At 38.7% G+C, this 19,750-nt stretch overlaps 1 protein-coding gene across 1 annotated transcript; it reads left to right on the top strand.

Annotated features, from left to right (window-relative positions):
• The first annotated feature begins 3,412 nt into the window (after positions 1 to 3,412).
• Positions 3,413 to 11,740, top strand: mc1r (melanocortin 1 receptor). The gene is made up of 3 exons (XM_052028695.1): positions 3,413 to 3,593; positions 6,011 to 6,927; positions 11,642 to 11,740. The coding sequence occupies exons 1-3, from the start codon at positions 3,413 to 3,415 to the stop codon at positions 11,738 to 11,740; spliced, it is 1,197 nt and encodes a 398-aa protein (XP_051884655.1).
• The last annotated feature ends 8,010 nt before the right edge of the window (positions 11,741 to 19,750 follow it).

The raw sequence follows: 19,750 nt of genomic DNA, 5'->3' as shown, positions 1-19,750 counted from the left end.
TGGGCAGTGTACATGCTTAAATTATGTTGAGAACACATCTTTACATTGTTTTCACTGTTTAAGGTCATGTGCTCATTTTGGTCATGTAGGTTATATTATTGTAAATGATTCCTCAAATGTGAGTTGAAATGTTTTAAATGAGTGTGCAGTTTCTGGTGGTTCTGCCTTTGGATTTTATGTCGTTGTTCTGGCAAGTAGTGAAAAATCAATAGTCAGTGTGTGGCCAGAACTGAGTTGGGAACATAGGTAGTGGTAGTCACCAGTTTCACTGTTATTTAGTCTAACACCCTTCATGATTTTAAATACCTCTATCAGATCCACATGCAACCTCCTCTGTTCCAAGGAAACAACCCCATTTCCCTCTAGTCTATCCACCGAAGTCCCTAATCACTGGAATACTCAGTCATTGAGCCCTACATAACAGGAATGTGGCCAACTGCCAGAGCTCGAAGAGGTATCTGCATTTTTGTTACCTGCAAGATAACCCCACCTTAATAATTCAATACCCCCCAACTTAAATAAACATCTACAGCTGGACATTTGCCAATTCAGGTGGAGCATGAACATGAATGAGTGAGGGAAAAGCGGTACCAGGGAGTGTCAGACAAGTAGACATAGAATAAAAAGTCCACTGCTGATCCTTTTGCTTTTATCACTGCTGTGCTCCCAACTGACATTTGCTTTGTTTCTGGGGCTGGTTACTTCTAGATCGGGACCTGCAGGCACTTCAGTGCTTTGAAACAATACCACCAATGGCGTCTCTGCAAAATCCTCAAAAGCCACTGGCTGAGTGAACCAAAGTCAGTGTCCTCCAGGCCAACATCCCCAGCACTGATATTTAGCTACTCTCAGTTGCCTCTCATGGGAAGGCCACCCGATGTCAGACTTTCACAGTCATCGAGTTATACAACCTGGAAACAGGACCTTCGGCCCAATTCGCTCATGCCAACCAAGAAGCCAATCCGCTAATCCCATTTCTCTGCATTTGGACCATGTTCCTCTAAACCTTTCCTATCCTTTCAATCCAGATAAAACCTTTCAAAACAGACATTTCATTCTGAGCTCTGGCATGGCAAGAGTGGGCAGAGGACAGACCTCAAGAATATTCTCAAAGCCTCCTTGAACTGGTGTTTCATCCCCACTGACTCTTGGGTGTCCCTGGCCTATGATTGCATAAAGTGGGCAATGAGAAGCTCAAGTTGATTCATCGGGAACACACAAAAGGCAAGCATAAATGGTACCACCTCTCAAACTAACCACCTCATCAAGCACCATTTATCCCATTAGTGGCAGACTCATCGGGTCCTACACTGGCCTCATCAGTCACCGCAGAACCCATAGAAGTGGAATGGAAGCAAACCATCCTTGATCTCAAGGCATCAAAGAGAAGATATTACTGCAGTCTCCTACATCACTGCCAGAATCCAGTCACAACAAAAACACTTCCATTTAAGTAGCATTTTTACTACAGAAAAAACATTTCAAGGAACGTCACAGGAAAATGATCAGGTAATAATTGACACCAAGACACACAATACATTAAGATCAATGCAGCAGGTTTTAAGAGAAATTTTAAAAGGAGAGAAAAATGGAGAGCTCAAGGAGGGAATTCTACAGGCCAGGGTAGCTGAAAGTACAACCACTTATGGTGGACCATCTTGGGGATGATCAGGATGACAGAATTAGAGGAGCACAGTTACCTTGGAGAGTTATACGGCTAGAGATTGAGAGGGCTGAGAATGTGGAGGATTTGAAAAAGCAGGGGAGAATTTTAAAATCCAGTTTAGTTATGCAAAGATAGGGATGCTTCAAAATTCCTCCTGCATTTACTCTGAACGTTTCCCATTCCCAGGAAGCCCTTGTTTACTTTCAGCTCAAGTTTACTTGTCTCCAGTTTCCTCCTGATGTTTCTCAGCCCCACCTTTTCACCCGGGTAACCAAGAGTTTACTCGAACCAAAGCCTCTCTACGGAGGTTAATAGTTTGCTGGTTAAAATCTCATTCACTCTCGTGTACACATCAAGCATTCTGTGTACTTTCACAAAGGCAATTAGAGTGTGAAGCACATGATAGTGAAAGGAGAGGTTAAAGAAGGGGTTTTATTGGGAGTGAGTGGAACACAAGAAAATAAGAGCAGGAGTAGGCCAACCTGATCTCTCAAGCCTGCCGCACCATTCAATGTAATCATGGCTGTTCTATTCTTGTTTCAACAATTCCTCCTTGCCAGAGCCCATAGCGTTCAATCCCCATGCCTTTCAAAAATTTATCTGCCTCTACTTTAAATACTTCTAATGAGCTAGCCTCTAGAATTCCCTCGGTTAGAGAATTCCAGAGATTTACTACCATCTGCGAGCAGAAATTTCTATTTAACTTGGTTTTAAATGACTGGTTCCTTATCTTGAAACTCAAGTATAAACTGCAGTAATTGCAACATGATTGTCATGATTCTGATAATGACTAGAAATATATTGGCCTCGAAATTTGTTCACATTGCACTGCTTCATGTATGACTTGTTTGGAGTGTTTATTGCTGTAACAGGACCATGATTTTCTACTTTAAAAATATCATTGGCCACTCACAGATAACCATGCACTTGTCCAAGTTAAATTTCATCTGCCATTCCTTGGCCCACTTTCCCAGTTTGTCTAGATCCTGTTGTAATCTTAAATAACCTTCTTCCCTGTCCGGTATACCACTAATTTTGGTGTCATCTGCAAACGTACTAACCATGTCAACTACATTCTCATCCAAATCATAAATATAGATGACGAACGACCGTAAACCCAGCATCATTCCATGTGGTACACCACTGGTTACAGGCCTCCAATCTGAAAAACAACCCTCCACTAGAGTTGAGATGGGGTGGCATATACGTGCGAGAGAAGGTTATAGGAATAAGGAGGGATGTACGGGCTGGAAAGGGGTTGCAGTATATGGGAAAATGAATTGCTGTAATGATGTGACACCCCTAAAGCAGGGGGTGTATGCTTACACTATCTGCATAATGTAAATCAGATTGAGATAAAGGATAAGAAAGAAAGAAGATTAAAAATGAGCCACTGAGTATAGATTCTTTTGGCAACCACCAAAATAAAGGTTAGCAGCCTCTTTTCAAGCCTGATGATCCTATGGATAGGGTAGTGATCACCACCAGTCTGTTGTTGATGCTAGTAACTGTGTGACAAGGGGCACACAAAAAACAAGTTTGGGAACCTTTACAGTTTTCTGCAATGATGCTAATGAGATGTGCACCCTCCAGTATGTAAAAAGTAAAAGATTAATAAATAGTGATGTACAGTAGGTCCCTTACAGCCAGAAACAGGAGAATCTACTATGGAGAACAAAGAAATGGCAGAGCAATTAAACAAACACTTTGGTTCTTTCTTCACAAGACAAAAATAACTTCCTAGAAATGCTGGGAAACCAAGAGCCTAATGAAAAGGAGGAATTAAAGGAAATTAGTCTTAGTAAAAATATAGTGCTGGAGAAATTAATGACTCTGAAGACTGATGATCTAGATTCTAGAGTACTAAAAGAGGTAGCCACAGAAATAGTGGATGGATTCATTATCTTCCAGGAATCTATAGACTATGGTACAGTTACTTGTTGAGGTTAGCAAACGTAGCCCCACCTTTTTTTAAAAAAATGAAGAGAAGGTTCATGCAAAATTATAGCACTGGGGTTTGGGAATAATATACTAATATGGATTAAAAACTGGTTGACAGACAGGAATCAAACATTAGGAATAAATGGGATCATCACAGCAGGTAGTGGTGACCAGTGAGATACTGCAGGCTTTAGTGCTTGGTCCCCAGCTATTCATAACACATATCAGTGATTTGGATGAGGGAACTTAATATAATATTTTGAAGTTGGCCAGTGACATGAAACCAGATGGGATTGTGTATTGTGAGAAGGTCACAAAAAGGCATGAAGTCCATCTAAACAAGTTGAATGAGGGGGCAAATGCATGGCAGATGCAGAACAACATGGATTAATGTGAAGCAATATTTGGTACAAGAAATGGAAAGGCAATGTATTATGGCAATAGATTGGGAAATGTTAATATACAATGGGATCAGGGTGTCCTCGTACATAAGTCACTGAAAGCAAACATGCAGGTGCAGCATCTGTTTTAGAAGGCAAATGAATATCGGCCTTCATTGCAACAGTATTTGAGAACTTGCTCCAATCATTCCAAGCCTTGATGAGGCCACATGTAGAGTACTGTGTGCAGTTTCGGTCTTCTTAACATAGAAAGGAGGGAATACACCTGATTTTCTCATTTGTAGGACTTTACGGGCAGGCATGGTAGTGTAATGGTTAGTGTAAAGCTATTACAGCGCCAGTGACCCAGGTTCAATTCCAGCTGCTGTCTGTAAGGAGTTTGTACGTTCTCCCTGTGACTGCGTGGGTTTTCTCCGGGTGCTCCGGTCTACTCCCACATTCCAAAGATGTACAGGGTAGGAGTTGTGGGCATGCTATGTTGGCGACACTTGCGGGCTGCCCCCAGAACACTCCACGCAAAAAGATGTATTTCACTGTGTGTTTTGATGTACACGTGACTAATAAAGATATCTTCTTCTTCTGTACTGCAATGATTGACTATTACTTTAATATTCAGTGAGACAATATTTAATAGTTTCCCAGGCTCAAAACTAAAGCCATTTTCTGGAACAGTAGGGGAAGAGTGAAGAAAAATTCCCTTTGTAACTTTATCTTTTGCAAATATTTTTCTCTCTTTTGCCAATTAAAAGAGGAGCACTAGTGTCAATTAATGGACCAGTTTTCTGCATTTTTATGACCTGCAGCAAAGACTGCCCAGTAAAAGATGAAGTCTTACTTAACTGAAGAAATGAAAGGAGGAATATTATTTATTAAATTTCACCACATCCTCAAGACATTCCACTGAATTACAGATAAAAAACTCTTTCGACCACCCAACAAAGTAAGCATTGTGTATCAGAAGCGTGAAAGTGTAAATGACTTTGTTTTCCAAATCAACTATTTTAAGAATTCAACTCTCTAATACCATAAGAGTTGAAGAAATTATCCAAGGGTGTGGGGTGGGGGAGATGCAGGAATGGTGGTTCGTGAAAAGATTTAGTATTTTCACTTGCATAAGCAGTGTTACAGATTACAACCAATCCAGTGATCTGGAGCACCTAGAGCACTATTGCTGCACTGACATGCATGCCATATGCCATAAGGAAACAGACTGATAAGGAGTGTCTCTGCGCAGTTTCAGAAGAAACAATTTGGTGTCATTGTATAATGTGAATTTCATGGTTGTGCTTACAGTCGAATAAACATCAAGAAAACAGATGATCCTTGTTAAATTTTCCATTTATCCATTCCTTTGTGCCTAGCAATCAATTAATAGCATGCAGTGGGTCGACTATTTGATTGGCTACTGCTTGGTTATGTTGAGACGGATGAGCTGTATTATAAATGCCTCTTTTTTTTAAACAAGAGAATTTAGTAAACTGGCTTTCCTCACTGCACATTCAGCTTATGCTTCACTCGGCAGTACCTCTTTTGAAGTTAGTCCCAAAGAAGAGCAAGAAAGCATATCTGAAACCAAAAGAACTTCATCCTTAAGAAAGAAAACTTTGGAGTATTACTCTTATGCTTTTAAATGCATCAACTGAGAGAACTACAACAGCAAATGCAAATGAAAGCAACATTGCAACGGGAACTTGTACTAGCTGTAGCAGAAAAAGTATGGTCACTTTCTGCAAGAGACTGATGAACACCAAAGAGGCACCTAGCATTCAAGCACGGGTAATTGCTTTGATATCTTTGGTATATCTTTATTTATGATACATTAACTATTTTAACTCTGAGAAGTAATTTCAAGTGTATGAAAGCTTTCCAGTTGGTAGTCTTCCCTTTCAGTGGGCTAGAGACTGATTGCTGAAAACTCCAAAACCTGCTTACCTTCAAAGTGCCAACAGCAACTTTCGTATTATTGTTTAACGTTACTGAATGATGAATATCACAACTTTAGCTCCCCATGGACCTAAGCAAAAGGACATTTCATCTCACTGGTTGCCGAAGAACGTCAACAATTCTTACAATATGTCCTCATTGCAATGTGAACAAATCAATATTCCAGAAGAAGTCTTCTTAACACTTGGGATTCTAAGTTTTGTGGAAAATATTCTGGTTATTGTAGCAATTACTAAAAACCGGAATTTGCATTCTCCTATGCATTATTTCATTTGCTGTCTGGCAGTGGCAGATATGTTGGTCAGTTTGAGCAATGCAATAGAAACAATTGTTCTTATTCTAATGGAGAAAGAAGTTTTGATTGTGCAGAACCACATCCTTAAGCAAATAGACAATCTAATAGATCTGATGATCTGTACCTCAATGGTATCCTCACTGTCCTTCTTGGCTGCCATTGCAGCTGACAGGTATGTCACCATATTTTATGCCTTACGATATCATGCCATTATGACAACTCGGAATGCTGTGATCATCATTGTTGGAATCTGGATAGTCAGCAGCACCTCAAGCATCATGTTCATCATCTATTCGGAAAGTAGTGCAGTTATTATCTGTCTCATTTCCTTCTTCTTTGTGATGCTGATGATTATGGGTGGCTTGTACTTCCACATGTTTACTCTTGCTCAAATCCATACCAAGAAGATTATGGCCCAACGCAAGAACAGACCAACTCACCAGGCTGCCAACATGAAAGGAGCTATTACTCTGACAATATTGCTGGGGCTCTTTCTTATTTGCTGGAGTCCCTTCTTTCTCCATCTTCTGCTCATTATCAGCTGCCCTAATAATCCCTATTGTCTGTGCTTCACTTCTCACTTCAACATGTTCCTGATTCTCATAATTTGCAATTCAGTCTTCGACCCAGTTATCTATGCATTCAGAAGCCGGGAGCTACGCAAAACCTTAAAGGAACTTGTATCCTGTTCCTGGTAGTGATCTCAATCTGCAGGTTTAATTTTAGAAATTTTTTTCAAACCAGTAACATCAGCCATAGATGAAATTAATTTATTCCCCAGGAATCCCCAACTCTAAAATCTCCTTTAGAAATATTTATCTCCAAATGCGTATTTCCCTACTTCCAAACTTGGAATATTTTTCAGGTCAGAAAATCTCCAACTGTTTTGGAGCTGTTATGATTTGAAGAATAATATTTGAGTTATGTTTTGGCAGATTAATGAGATCTGTGTTCACCCATCCAGAAATGTCACACTTTTTTTTGGGTGTGGATAGTTGTAATGGGAAGCACAAAATCTTCAGGTGATCATCATAAGAATTCTTATCTGTTATGCAGTAGTTAAATTAACTATGACAAGTGCAATTTATCAGAGAAAATAGGCATCATAGCAGAAATTGTGCTTGCAACTTATTTCCTTTTAGACCTTCATGTGCTTTTGAGAAATATAGCAGCAGCAAATAAAACAAGCTGAAATTTGTTTACCATTTATTTGGCCAGATCTTGCAATGAGTTAAGAATTTTTTTGATTATATGCATTCCACTAGTCACCACACACTACAAAGGTTTAAAAAAAATCTTGCAGAAGTACCAAAGAAATCCTCTGAGAGTCATTAAAGTACTCCAAGGATTAAACAAGCAATTATTTCTCACAGCACAGCAGGCTAATTCTGATGATTTAAATCTAATTCACTGCTTTGGAAAATGTGTTTTTTCTGTTACATTCTTAGTCATAACAAAGAGGTGTCCCAGGTTCCAGTATACTTCACAAGCATGCTTTAGATTTGCCTAAATTGCAACTATACTTCATTAGTGCTTCATTAGGCATGCAGTTACTTAGGGTTATGAGAGGAATTATATAAATGCCTGTTCAAGTGACCAGCTACATTTCCATAATACATAGCCTTTGATATCAACCTAAATATATCTTGGTTGTGACTAGCAGATATTACAAAACTAATTTTTTTAGAATTTTAATCCATCATCAACCATTTGGTAAACAATCTCAGCTATTTTTAGTAGTATTCATATTTACTTTTTCTTGTTTTGGGGATATGGGAATATTGGGTTATATTTATTACATATTTTACTTGTTTCTGGAAATTACAGGTGAGTCTCCTTCTTAAAACAATGAGTGAATTTCATGATTTTGACTCAGTTGTAGTATTTGGAAATAACATTGTTCTGGTAGGACTGGGTAAGTAAAGCAGGTCTCTTTAAAGTAATCTTGGTGAGTTAACGCAGTGCTGCCTCCAGGTAACACTGTAGGCACAAACACTAGTGGTCAATGGGTATATGAAACCAACTGAAGGGATATTTATCAAGTGTTGGCAGATAATGAGCTTTCCATGTTGTGGCCAGAAGGAACTAAGTAAAAATTCTTAATTCCCTTGTTCATTGGCACCAACAAAGACATTTTCAGTGGAACCAAACTAATTTAATTTGAAGTTGCTAAGGTGTAAAAGCATAGAACAATGCAGCAGAGGAACAGGCCTTTTGGCCCACAATGTTGTGCCAAACTAATTAAACTAATAACACCTAATCCCTTCTGCCTGCACATGGTCCATATCCCTCCATTCTCTGCATAATCATGTGCCTGTCTAAGAGCCTCTTGAACACCTCTATCGTATCTGCCTCCACCACCACTCCTGGGCAGCGCAGTCCAAGCATCCACCACTCTGTGTAAAATACTTGCCCCCTACATATCCTTTGAACTTTTCCCTCTCTCACATTAAACACATGCCCACTGGTATTAGACATTTCAATCCTGAGAAAAAGATACCAGTTGTCTACTCTATCTATGCCTCTCATAATTTTGTAAACTTCTGTCATGACTCCCCACAACCTCTTCTGCTCCAGAGAAAACAACCTAAGTTTGTCCAAACTCTCCTTATAGAACATAACCCTCTAATCCTGGCAGAATCCTGGTAAACCTCTCCTGCACCCTCTCCATAGCCTCCACATCCTCCACAAGAATTGAATGCAATACTCCAGATGTGGCCTAACCAGAGTTTTATAAAGCTGCAAAATAACTTCCTGACTCTTGAACTCAATGCCTTGACTACTAAAGGCAAGCATTCCATATGCCTTCTTTACCACCCTATTAACTTGTGTGGCCACTTTCAGGGAGCTATGGAGTTTCAGGGAGCTATCCCTCTGTACATCAGCACTGTTAAGGATCCTGCCATTAACTGTTACTTTCCCTTTACATTTTATCTCCCAAAGTGCAACACCTCACACTTGCCTGGATTAAACTCCATCTGCCATTTCTCCACCCAAATCTGCAATTTATCTATATCCCACTGTGTCCTTTGGCAACCTTGTACACTATCCACAACGCCACTAATCTTTGTGTCATCTGCAAAGTTACTAACCCATCCTTCCACGTTTTCATCCAATTCATTTATATATATCACAAACAGCATAAGTCCCAATACGCATCCCTGCAGAACACCACTAGTCACGGACCTCCGTGACCCACCGACCGCTACCCTCTGTCTTACGTGGGTAAGTCATTTCTGAATCCAAATGGCCAAGCCACCATGGATCCATGCATCTTGAGCTTCTGGATTAGCCTACCATGAGGGACCTTGTTGAATGCCTTACTAAAAATCCATGTAGACAACATCTACTGCTCTAACTTCATCAATTACCTTTGTCACCTCCTCAAAACACTCAATTAAGTGAGTAAGACATGACCTGCTCCTTAGAAAGCCATGCTGACTGTCCCTAATTAGGCCATGGTTTTCCAAATGCTCATAAATCCTATCCCTAAGAATCCTCTCCAATAGAGTGTGAATCTCCTCGACCATTAATGGTATATTTAAATCTTTTAGGAAATTTGCTTTCACTTTACAATCTAATTAGAAACAAAATTCTTTTAGTGATTAAATTAAGAGTAATGTGATTATGTCAAACAAACAGCCTTTTGTACCCCATCATCACAAATTTATTATAATCAAAAAAAGTAACACAAACCTCCCATTCAATTTATTAATTAATATTTCAAAACAGAGACCAAAATTACAAATAAGGCTGCTGTCTTAACTGAGGTTGTAAATACTATTTCAAGACATTTTATTGTGATTTAATTTAATACGTTACCATCACAAAAAAATACAAATTTGAAAGTTTAAGTACACCGTTAATCATCCAACAGAATTTGTACATTGCTTTTTCAATTCAGCATCTTCAAATTAAATCGGTTTGGTTGCACTGAGAGTATTTCTTTGGTATTAGTCAGGGCTGTAAAATCAATGGAATTAAGAATTTCTACTCAGTTCCTAATGGAACAATACAGAAAAGCTCATTATTTTCTAACATTTTATTAGTACCACAGTAGCTGGACTCAAATATCCAATGTACAATTGGTGCTTTTGCCTACATCATGTACTACATGCAGTCAGCACTACATCACCAAGATTACTTTAAAAAGAAATCCCAGCCCTATAAACTCTATCATGAAGACCAATGTCACATCCAACTTCCTCAGCAAATCATAAACTGTTTTGCATATATTCCTATTTCTACAACAGAGTCAAACACCTGGCATTACCTGATCATTTGTGGAAGGATGCTCACCAGTAACTTTTAAAACGATGTGACACCAGAACCAAAATTTAATTGCTTCCTTAATAATTCTTGGAATAAATCACAAATATTAATTAAGATAGATACTGTGTGAGATTTTAAAATATTTGTTGTGACTTTTCAAAACTTCCAACCAAATAAGTTATAGCTTCAAGGAAAACAAAATAATAGAAATGTAATGTAAGCTGGATATTAATTTTTATAGGTCTCTATATGTCAACACTAATCAGAAAAATATGCTGTATTTCTATAGTTAATTATGGTATAGATCCTTTTTAAAAATATTTAATGTTCCCTATTTCAGTAACTGGGTTAAAGTTACATAAAACTAACATTTCATCATTTTCCCTCTGTTCTTTGAATGTTTTCTATTTGTATTTGCAAGATATTATTGTGCACATGTGACTATATAAACAGCCAATGCAAGTTAATTTTATATTTTTGGAAACTGTTTTATTTCAATTTCTTCTTTTTTCACTGCTCACTTTTTTTCTAATGATCAAAATTTACTAAAAACAGAACGGACCTTTACCCCATTGCTCCACTGCAGATGCCACAGCTTGATGGGCCACTTCTATTTTTTCCTTCTTTCTGTGGGAACACATGTGCCACAGTTTGACACTGAGATAATACCATATGAAATACTTCTGCCATCTTTTCTATTGCACCACATCACAAGTCTGTCAGGAAAGGTAAACAGAGTAACAAATCTAGATAGTATTGGATTGGATAGTATCTAGATAGTCTGAATTGGATAAAGTAGATATAAACAACGTGACAGTGACTTTATTGGATTTTTTTGACTTGCAACAGTCAGTTTTAAAGTCATAATCTAAAGACTTATTGCTTGTGATAAAATTTTCTGTTGTAATCATGTTTCGACGAAACATTAGAAGAGTACCCCCTTTAATTGCATATAGTTAAGACAGAGGATTATTACATCACTCAGGTGTCATTACTATAATCTGTTTTTACTATTTGGCATATCAGCAGTATCATTTGAAAGGTTTTCCATGTATGAATTTTTTAAACAGATCTCTTTGTATCAAGACTTATTGCATATGAATGTATTTAGTTATAAATGAGGTACAGAAAATAATGGAAAATGACTCATTGCAAAAAACATTTACACAAATGAGAGAATGCAATGAAATAGGAAGCAGTGTGAAGAGCATGTTTTTTTAAACAATGAATAAAGAGAGTTGAAAGTTTCTTTGATTGTAAACTTCAAAGTCATGGTTATCCAAATTTCTGAGTTTTATGTATATTTGATAACATTAATGAAATTGCTTATGTTTTGTTTTACATCTTGAATGGTAGGTATCAGTCTGGAACTTGCTAGGGTGGGACACTTGAACACTATTAAATGTTCCTCTGCTCCTCTAGCTCAAAATATTGTTTTGTTGTAACTTGCAAGTGTAGAAGACAAATGACACTTGGAGTTTTGAAGAAAGCAGAGGAATCACTGAAAAACAGAATGATTCAAGTCAAATTAGGTCCAAAGGAAAAAGAAACTCACATTTGTAAAGTACCCTTTACAACCTCAGCGTGTCCCATAGACTTTACAACCAATGTATTACTTCTTAAGGATAGCCACCGTTGTCATGCAGAAAACTTGATAGAGGCAAAAGGAAAAATTGGAGTAAAAAGGGGAGAAAATAAGATACAGAAAGAATATTAACAAGTTAAAATATAACATTCTACATCTTAAAATTTGAATTCAATTTACCACCTAAAAGAATGAGATGACACAATTGACATTATTCAGTTTCTGGGCCTGAGATGTTAATGATCATTGCTAAAAAGCACCTGCACTATTGCCAAACTTAACAATCTTTGGTGAGTACCATGGCCAACCAAAGTAGAAATCCAGCAAATCCTTGAAAATATGGGAAGGCCAAGGATGAAATGTTTTTTGTGCAAAACACATGCTGGAGCAGTGTAATAGCAATTTCCGACAATTCACTATTCAAGATGTATCTCTTAGTTCAATGAATTTGCTGGCTAGTTTCATATCAATGGGTGTATCAATCACATGCTGTTAATTTTCCAGCAAGACCTGGCTCAATGGACATTATAAATTTTGTGCAGTAAGTTAAATAATGTTTAATAAATGGATGCAAACATAATTTCACTCTCTACTCAATTAAATCAACCATTGAAATTTCATACTTAAGCATTGTATTCTAGTTGTGGCATATCTTATGCTTTATTTTTAATGCAAACAACTGTAATTATTTATATAAATACAGAATATGCAGCCAATCACATGCTATGACTATGCCAATAAGGATCTATCCAATCTCTTGACAGTGAATGGCATTATCATTGTCAAATCCTCCATCATTATCATTTTAGGAGATAGTATTCACTATAAACTTAACTGGAGCAGTCACGTTAACACAATGGTTACAAGAGCAAGTCAGAAACTGTATTCTGCGGTGAAAGCCTCTTCTGGTATATCCCAAAGCCAAAGTCAGGAGTGTAAATAAATTCTTTTCACATGCCTGGTTGAGTGTAGCTCCACCAACACACAAGAAGCTTGATACCATCCAGAACAAAACCGATGGACTTAAACAGTCACTAACTCTGCTACAGGGACCCCATGCTGTGTCTATCTACAGGACCCACTCCCGCCACTCGCCAAGGTTCCAACAACACAACTACCACCAGCAGCAGCAGGCACATGTGAACACAGAAGTCTTCAAATTACCTCCTCCAAACACACTGCATCCTGACTTGGAAATGTATCACTGTTCCTTCATTGTCACTGGGTCAAAATCCTGGAATTCCTTCCTGCTCAGCAATGCAGAAGTACCTCCATGACATGAACCACAGTGGTTCAAGAAGGCATACCAACAATATCTTCTCAAGGACAATTATGAGAGACATCCAAATTCCGTGGTTATGTTTTTCAAAAATCAACCAGTTTTTCCCAGCAGCTGGCAGATCAGCTGATGCAAGGAACTATTTAGAATTGTCTCTGCACAAATTGTTTTTAAAAAATTACCAAAACACTGTATTTTACATTGGAACAATAGCTGTGATTACAGTGAAAGCAAGGGGGCTTTATTTTACTTACTTGTAATATAAAACTCCATATAGTTTATGAAGTAATGGTGCTAAATATAATGCAATATGTGGTCATCGTGGATGGCAGCATAAAAGAGACAATAGCAAATCAGCTGTCTATTTTATATTTTGTTCAATTATTCCTTTCCATTGAAATTCATCGGCTGCCAATTTGCTGTTGTTCTCTTTGCTATGTCACTTAAAATTAATTTATACCCCAAAGATTGTTGAAAAATCTAATTTTGCAACAATGAAAATTAAATGCATGTGATCACTATATAATCAATTTGCCTGACTTTTGTAATTACATTGTTTTTGGTATATTGCTGGTTAATATGTTATACTATTTTGACAAGGCAAATGACCCAATTCTATGTATTAAATAAAATGTCCTGGTTTTTGCTAACCATCAACAGTCATCCATGAAAATATAATTCACCATGAGCAGATATGTGATGTTGATTTTATGCCTCAGTGCTTATTTACACGTGCTATTTTAAAATAAAAGGTCAAACCTCAAACACACATTTCCTAGTGAAATATAGTTCATTCAATACACCTTTTTCCCCTATATGTGTACTATCCATTAGCTATTTCAAAAACTGGAGTAACATTGTACAAAACCCTCTATTTACAGAAAAACTATGTATTGTGGGAATTCAAGCACTAATAATCTAAATGCACAGTTTTTCATCAAGGAAACCTTGCCAACGGAGCAAATATTAATGAATATTTCTTTGAATTCTGAATCCACCAACAAGCACCAACTTAGCACAGAGTTGCACTGCAAATATCAATTCTTTTTAAATCCTCTTTCTGTTCTGAAATTTGTTTTTAATGTTACAGAAAGTACAGTGATAGTGGCAGTTATTTTTTCTTTGGAAGATGTATTGTTCACTAATGCCTGGTTTCTCAGCTCTTAAACAAAGATATTTCCATTTTTCACAGAAAGAAATTAAAACATGGAGTTAGAAATTTATAGGAAAAAATGTTTTTTTTCCATGGAGGGTCCATTGAACCCTGGATTTGCTTGCTGGTGCTTTGATTGAAATTTTAATCCATTCATCTGGCAGGGGTGAATAGATTGAGGTCTTGAAAATACAGCAATTTCACTTATTGGTAGATAGCCCACTGCAGTGTAGCTGACTGCCATCTTAAGTATTCACAGCAAGTGAATGAACCAGAGGAGCCTTCTGGGAGCAGGTGTTGGTTTGCAATGCATTAATGAGACCCAAATGGATTTTAGTTCAGGCTTGGAGCAATACAGCTGTGACTTTCTGGTCTGATCAGCACTTGTAAGAATGATGAAGAGCCCCTCTAATCATTTATTTTGCAGCCAAGAGTACCACAAGTCCTCCTCTGGATCCTGCATGTTCTTGCCTACAGCAGAATACCTTCCGTTTCCAACACACGAAATGCTGGAGGAACCCAGGAGGTCAGGGAGTGTCTATTGAGGGAAATAAACAGTTGACGTTTCAGGCCGAGACCCTTCATCAGGGCTGGAAAGGAAGGGGGCGGAAGCCAGAATAAGAAGGTCAGGGGAGGAGTAGGAGTACATGCAGGTAGGTGATAGGCGAGTTCAGGTGAGAGGGGGGAAGGTAGGAGGGAGAAATAAGAAGCTGAGAAGTGATAGGTAAAAGAGGCAAAGGGCTGTAGAAGAAGGAATTCAGTAGCAGAGGGCAGTGGACCATGGAATAAAGGGAAGGATGCAGGGAATAGATAGGCAGGTCTATCTATTCCCCACCTCCTTCCTTTTATTCTATGATAAAATTCACTGGAATCTTACCAGTAAAGCAGGGATAGGCCTAGGTAAGAAATTAATTTAAACACTATCTTGAGTGCCAACTACATAGCTGACCACACAGAGGCCTAAAAAAAGGAGCAATTTGCACAAGTTTTTTGCAAACCCAAATCATGCATGAAAGCAATTTATGCAGGTTAGATTGTGTTCCTGATCATTCTTGGGTGAAATCAGACCCATTGGGAAATGTGCCCTCCCTTATGTGCACGATTATCATTAGTGCAGCTGACACTTTTTCTGGTGTCAGTTTTTACACTGCCTTCATAAATTGGATTTTTTTTGGTTGTTATCTACGACCTTCACTGATCACACACAAAAAATCTTGTGCTAATATCAGCAATGAGATGCCACTTAAATGACTTGCCAAATGACATCAAAGTCGTGCATGCAGTCTCTGCCAGTTTCAATTTTAAATGGTCAATATTATACAATATGATTCAGTGGTGCTCCCTCCACCATTTATAGCCTTTTTGAAAAAAAGCATTTCTGAACTTCTGAACTGCATGCTGTGATCACTGGCGCTTTGATCTGCCTGCACCTCATAGTGGTATGGGGCCCATTTGTGGCAGACCATTGCAGCCACATGTATACATACACACACAGACAAAATAGGAACTTACTGTGTAACCTCTCTCTCACATCTTCCCTCAACTCCAGACAGCTTTTTCTACAAGTGTTCTGTGTAAACTGTGGGGAGAATACTTTTAAGCTCTGACTCATTGTGGTCCTTTTTTTTCCGCACATCCTAACTCTTAATGGCCAGATCACAACCACATTCAGGCGATTCACTTCCCAGACCAAGGACAGAAGAGGGAAACATTACAGGCATAGAATAAAGACGTGAACTGTGCAGCACATGAACAGGCCCTTTGGCCCACGATGTCTGTACTGACCATGATGCCAAATTAAACTAATTCCATCTGCCTGCACATGATCCATATCCCTCCATTTCTTGCACATTCATGCGCCTGTCTAAATGCTTCTCAGACATCACTATTGTAACAGCTTCCACCACCCTTTCATTGTGGCGCATTACAGACACCTACTGCTCTCTGTGTGAAAATCACCTCACACATCTCCTTTAAACATTCCCCTCTTAAAACTATGCCCCTAGTATTTGACACTTCCATCCTGGGAAAAAGACTATCTACCCCATCTATGCCCATCACTTTAAATAGGTCTGGAGGTTTAATCTATTCTTCAAGGGGAGTGAATAACACTAATTATCATCATTCTCCAGAAAACTTTAGACAGATAGTAAATTTTCTCAAATATTTTAAGCGTCTAAGAGACTTCCACCATAATGTACCTCCACACTATCTATAATTTCCCGACAGATAGCACATATCATTAACAAATTCTTAAAAGCACACACTTGTGACTTTACTTATGATAGGGAATACAAAATCTAGAGCTCAGAGATCTACGAAGTATCAAAGAAAGACCTTAAGTTGAAAGACAGAATATCCATATATCAATAAAGTAAGCTTTACTTTAATACCCTGTGTATATAGAAAAATTATGAGCTAAACTCGCAGCTGAGAAGAACTTGTCCTTCTAATCAAAGTTGAAATCCTTTCAATTCATTTGTCTTATTTCTGACATTGATGACCTCAAATGCACATAAACACAAGTGTCACCTACATGCTGCACTTTAACAAATGAGGTTAGGATGATCTTGGTTCTGGAGTGCAGCAACGCAAGTTGAACAGTTTCCTGCCTTCACTGCAGATTAGAACTCTTCCAGAGGGAAGCTAGTTGGAGATTCAGTGAATCATTGTGGTTGGAAAGATTGAAATAAACGTAGGGGCAATAACACAGTCTTCCTTGAAATCAGTCTACACTGAGGTTGGTCTTGTTGTGGACACACTGGTTAGGATCACAACTTGCACGCCATCATGAAGCAAACACAAGATAGAGATGAAGTTCTATGGGCAGCCATGTTTGAGGAGTGTGCTCAACAGTGCTTCCCAATTGACCGAATTAAACACTTTAGTCAGGTTCATAAAAGCCATATAAAGTGACTGGTGCTGCTCCCTCCATTTTTTTTGAGATGAAGACCATGTGCCTATAGAAAGACAGTATCAACACTGTGACTCAATAAGTAGCTCTTCAACCACTGGGTGGAGGTGGTTGTGGAGAACCCTGGTGTAAATTTGTTTTGGAAGTGTTGAAACCCTATTTAAATTTAAAATACTGGTCTTGGAAGTAAAATTCAATCATATTATGAATGGTGCAACTGCAGCGAAACCCCTCTTGGCTACCACAGTCAGAGTCGTCTCTATGAAAATGGTCATGTCTATGGTATCTCTGAGATCCCCTAGACTGCAGTCCTCTTCCCAGATGTGGAAATGAAGAATTGGAACTAGAGTCATAGAATTGTACAGCACAGAAAATGGCCCTTCAGCCATCCACTTACATGCTGACCTTTTTGCTCATCAATACTAACCCGGTTGGTCACATTGTACACTTTGGAAAAAGAAATAAATGGGCAGATTATTATCTAGATGGGGAGAAAATTCAAAGTACAGAAGTACAAAGGGACTTGGGGGTACTCGTGCAGGATACCCTAAAGGTTAACCACCAGGTTGGATTGGCGGTAAAGAAAGCAAATGCTATGTTAGCATTCACTTCGAGAGGTATAACGTATAAAAGTAAGGAAGAATTGATGAGGCTCTATGGGGCATTGGTGAGACCTCATTTGGAGTACTGTGCGCAGTTTTGGGCCCCTTATCTTAGGAAGGATGTACTGATGTTGGAGAGGGTTCAGAAAAGATTTACGAGAATGATTCCTGGAATGAAAAGGCTTACTTATGATGAGCGTATTCATTAGAGTACAGAAGAATGAGAGGGGACCTCATAGAAACATTTCAAATGTTGAAAGGACTGGACAGAGTAGATGTGGCTAAGCTGTTTCCTTTGGTGGTTGAGTCCAGGACTAGAGGGCACAATCTTAGAATTAGAGGGTACCAGTTTAAAATAGAAATGTGGAGAAATTTCCTGTTGTAATCTACATAGAAGCTACCATCTGCAGGATTATGACTGAATGCCTCTAAATCAGAGGGAGAGATAGAGGGTAGTGGAATTATGGAATTCTTTGCCACGTACATCTGTGGAGGCCCAATCATTGGGGGTGTTTAAGGAGGAGATTGATAGGTAGCTAATTAGTCAAGGTATCAAGGGATATGGGAATAAGGCCAGAAATTGGGGCTAGATAGGAATAGTATTAGTTTAGCTCATGGAGCAGACTTGATGGGCTGAATGGCCTACTTCTGCTCCTTTTGTCTTGTGATCTTGTGATTATGTTCATATTGTTCTGCGCTTTGCCTATTTAAGTGCCTGTCTAAATGTCTCCTAAATGTAGTGACTGTATTTGACTGCACCACTCCTCTGGAGGTGAGTTCTAGATATCAACCATTCTCTGTAAAAAAAAAATTTCCTCTCAAATCTTAGTAGGGTAAAACTAACTTGTCTCATGATGGTCTGAACCCAGCTCACGTTCCCTTATCATTCTATTTAGGTGGGATTCTGATTTAGAGGCATTTAGTCATAATCCCGCAGATGGTAGCTTCTATGTAGATTACAACAGGACATTGATAGGATGCAGGGCTGGACTGAGAAGTGGCAGATGGAGTTCAACCCGGAAAAGCGTGAAGAGATACACTTTGGAAGATCGAATTTGAAGGCAGAATACAAGGTTAACGGCAAGACTCTCAACAGTGTGGAGGAACAGAGGGATCTTGGGGTCCACGTCCATAGATCCCTTCAAGGTTGATGCGCAGGTCAATAGGGTTGTTAAGAAGGTGTATGTGTGTTGGCCTTCATTAGTCAGGGTATTGACTTCAAGAGCCATGAGGTAATGTTGCAGCTCTATGGAACTCTGGTTAGACCACACTGTTCTGATCGCCTCATTATAGAAAGGATGTGGAAGCTTTACAAAGGGTGCAGAGGAGATTTACCAGCATGCTGCCTGGATTGAAGAGCATGTCTTATGAAGATATGTTGAGTGAGTTAGGGCTTTTCTCTTTGGAGAGGAGGAGGATGAGAGGTGATTTGATAGAGGTGTACAAGGTGATGAGAGGCATAGATCAAATGGATGGTCAAAGACTTTTTCCCAGAGCAAAAATAGCTAACACGAAGGGGCATAATTTTAAGATGATTGGAGGAAGGTATAAGGGGGATATCAGAGCTAAGTTTTTTTTTACACAGAGTGGTGGATGCATGGAACGCACTGCTGGCAGAGGTTGTGGGGGTAGATACATAAGGGACATTTAAGAGACTCTTAGATAGCCACATGAATGATAGAAAAATGGAGGGCTATG

The sequence above is a fragment of the Pristis pectinata genome, chromosome 13, assembly GCF_009764475.1.
Source record: "Pristis pectinata isolate sPriPec2 chromosome 13, sPriPec2.1.pri, whole genome shotgun sequence".
NCBI classification, from domain to species: Eukaryota; Metazoa; Chordata; class Chondrichthyes; order Rhinopristiformes; family Pristidae; genus Pristis; species Pristis pectinata.
The sequence above is the reverse complement of the archived record's forward strand: the minus strand, read 5'-3'. Positions and strand labels throughout refer to the sequence as shown.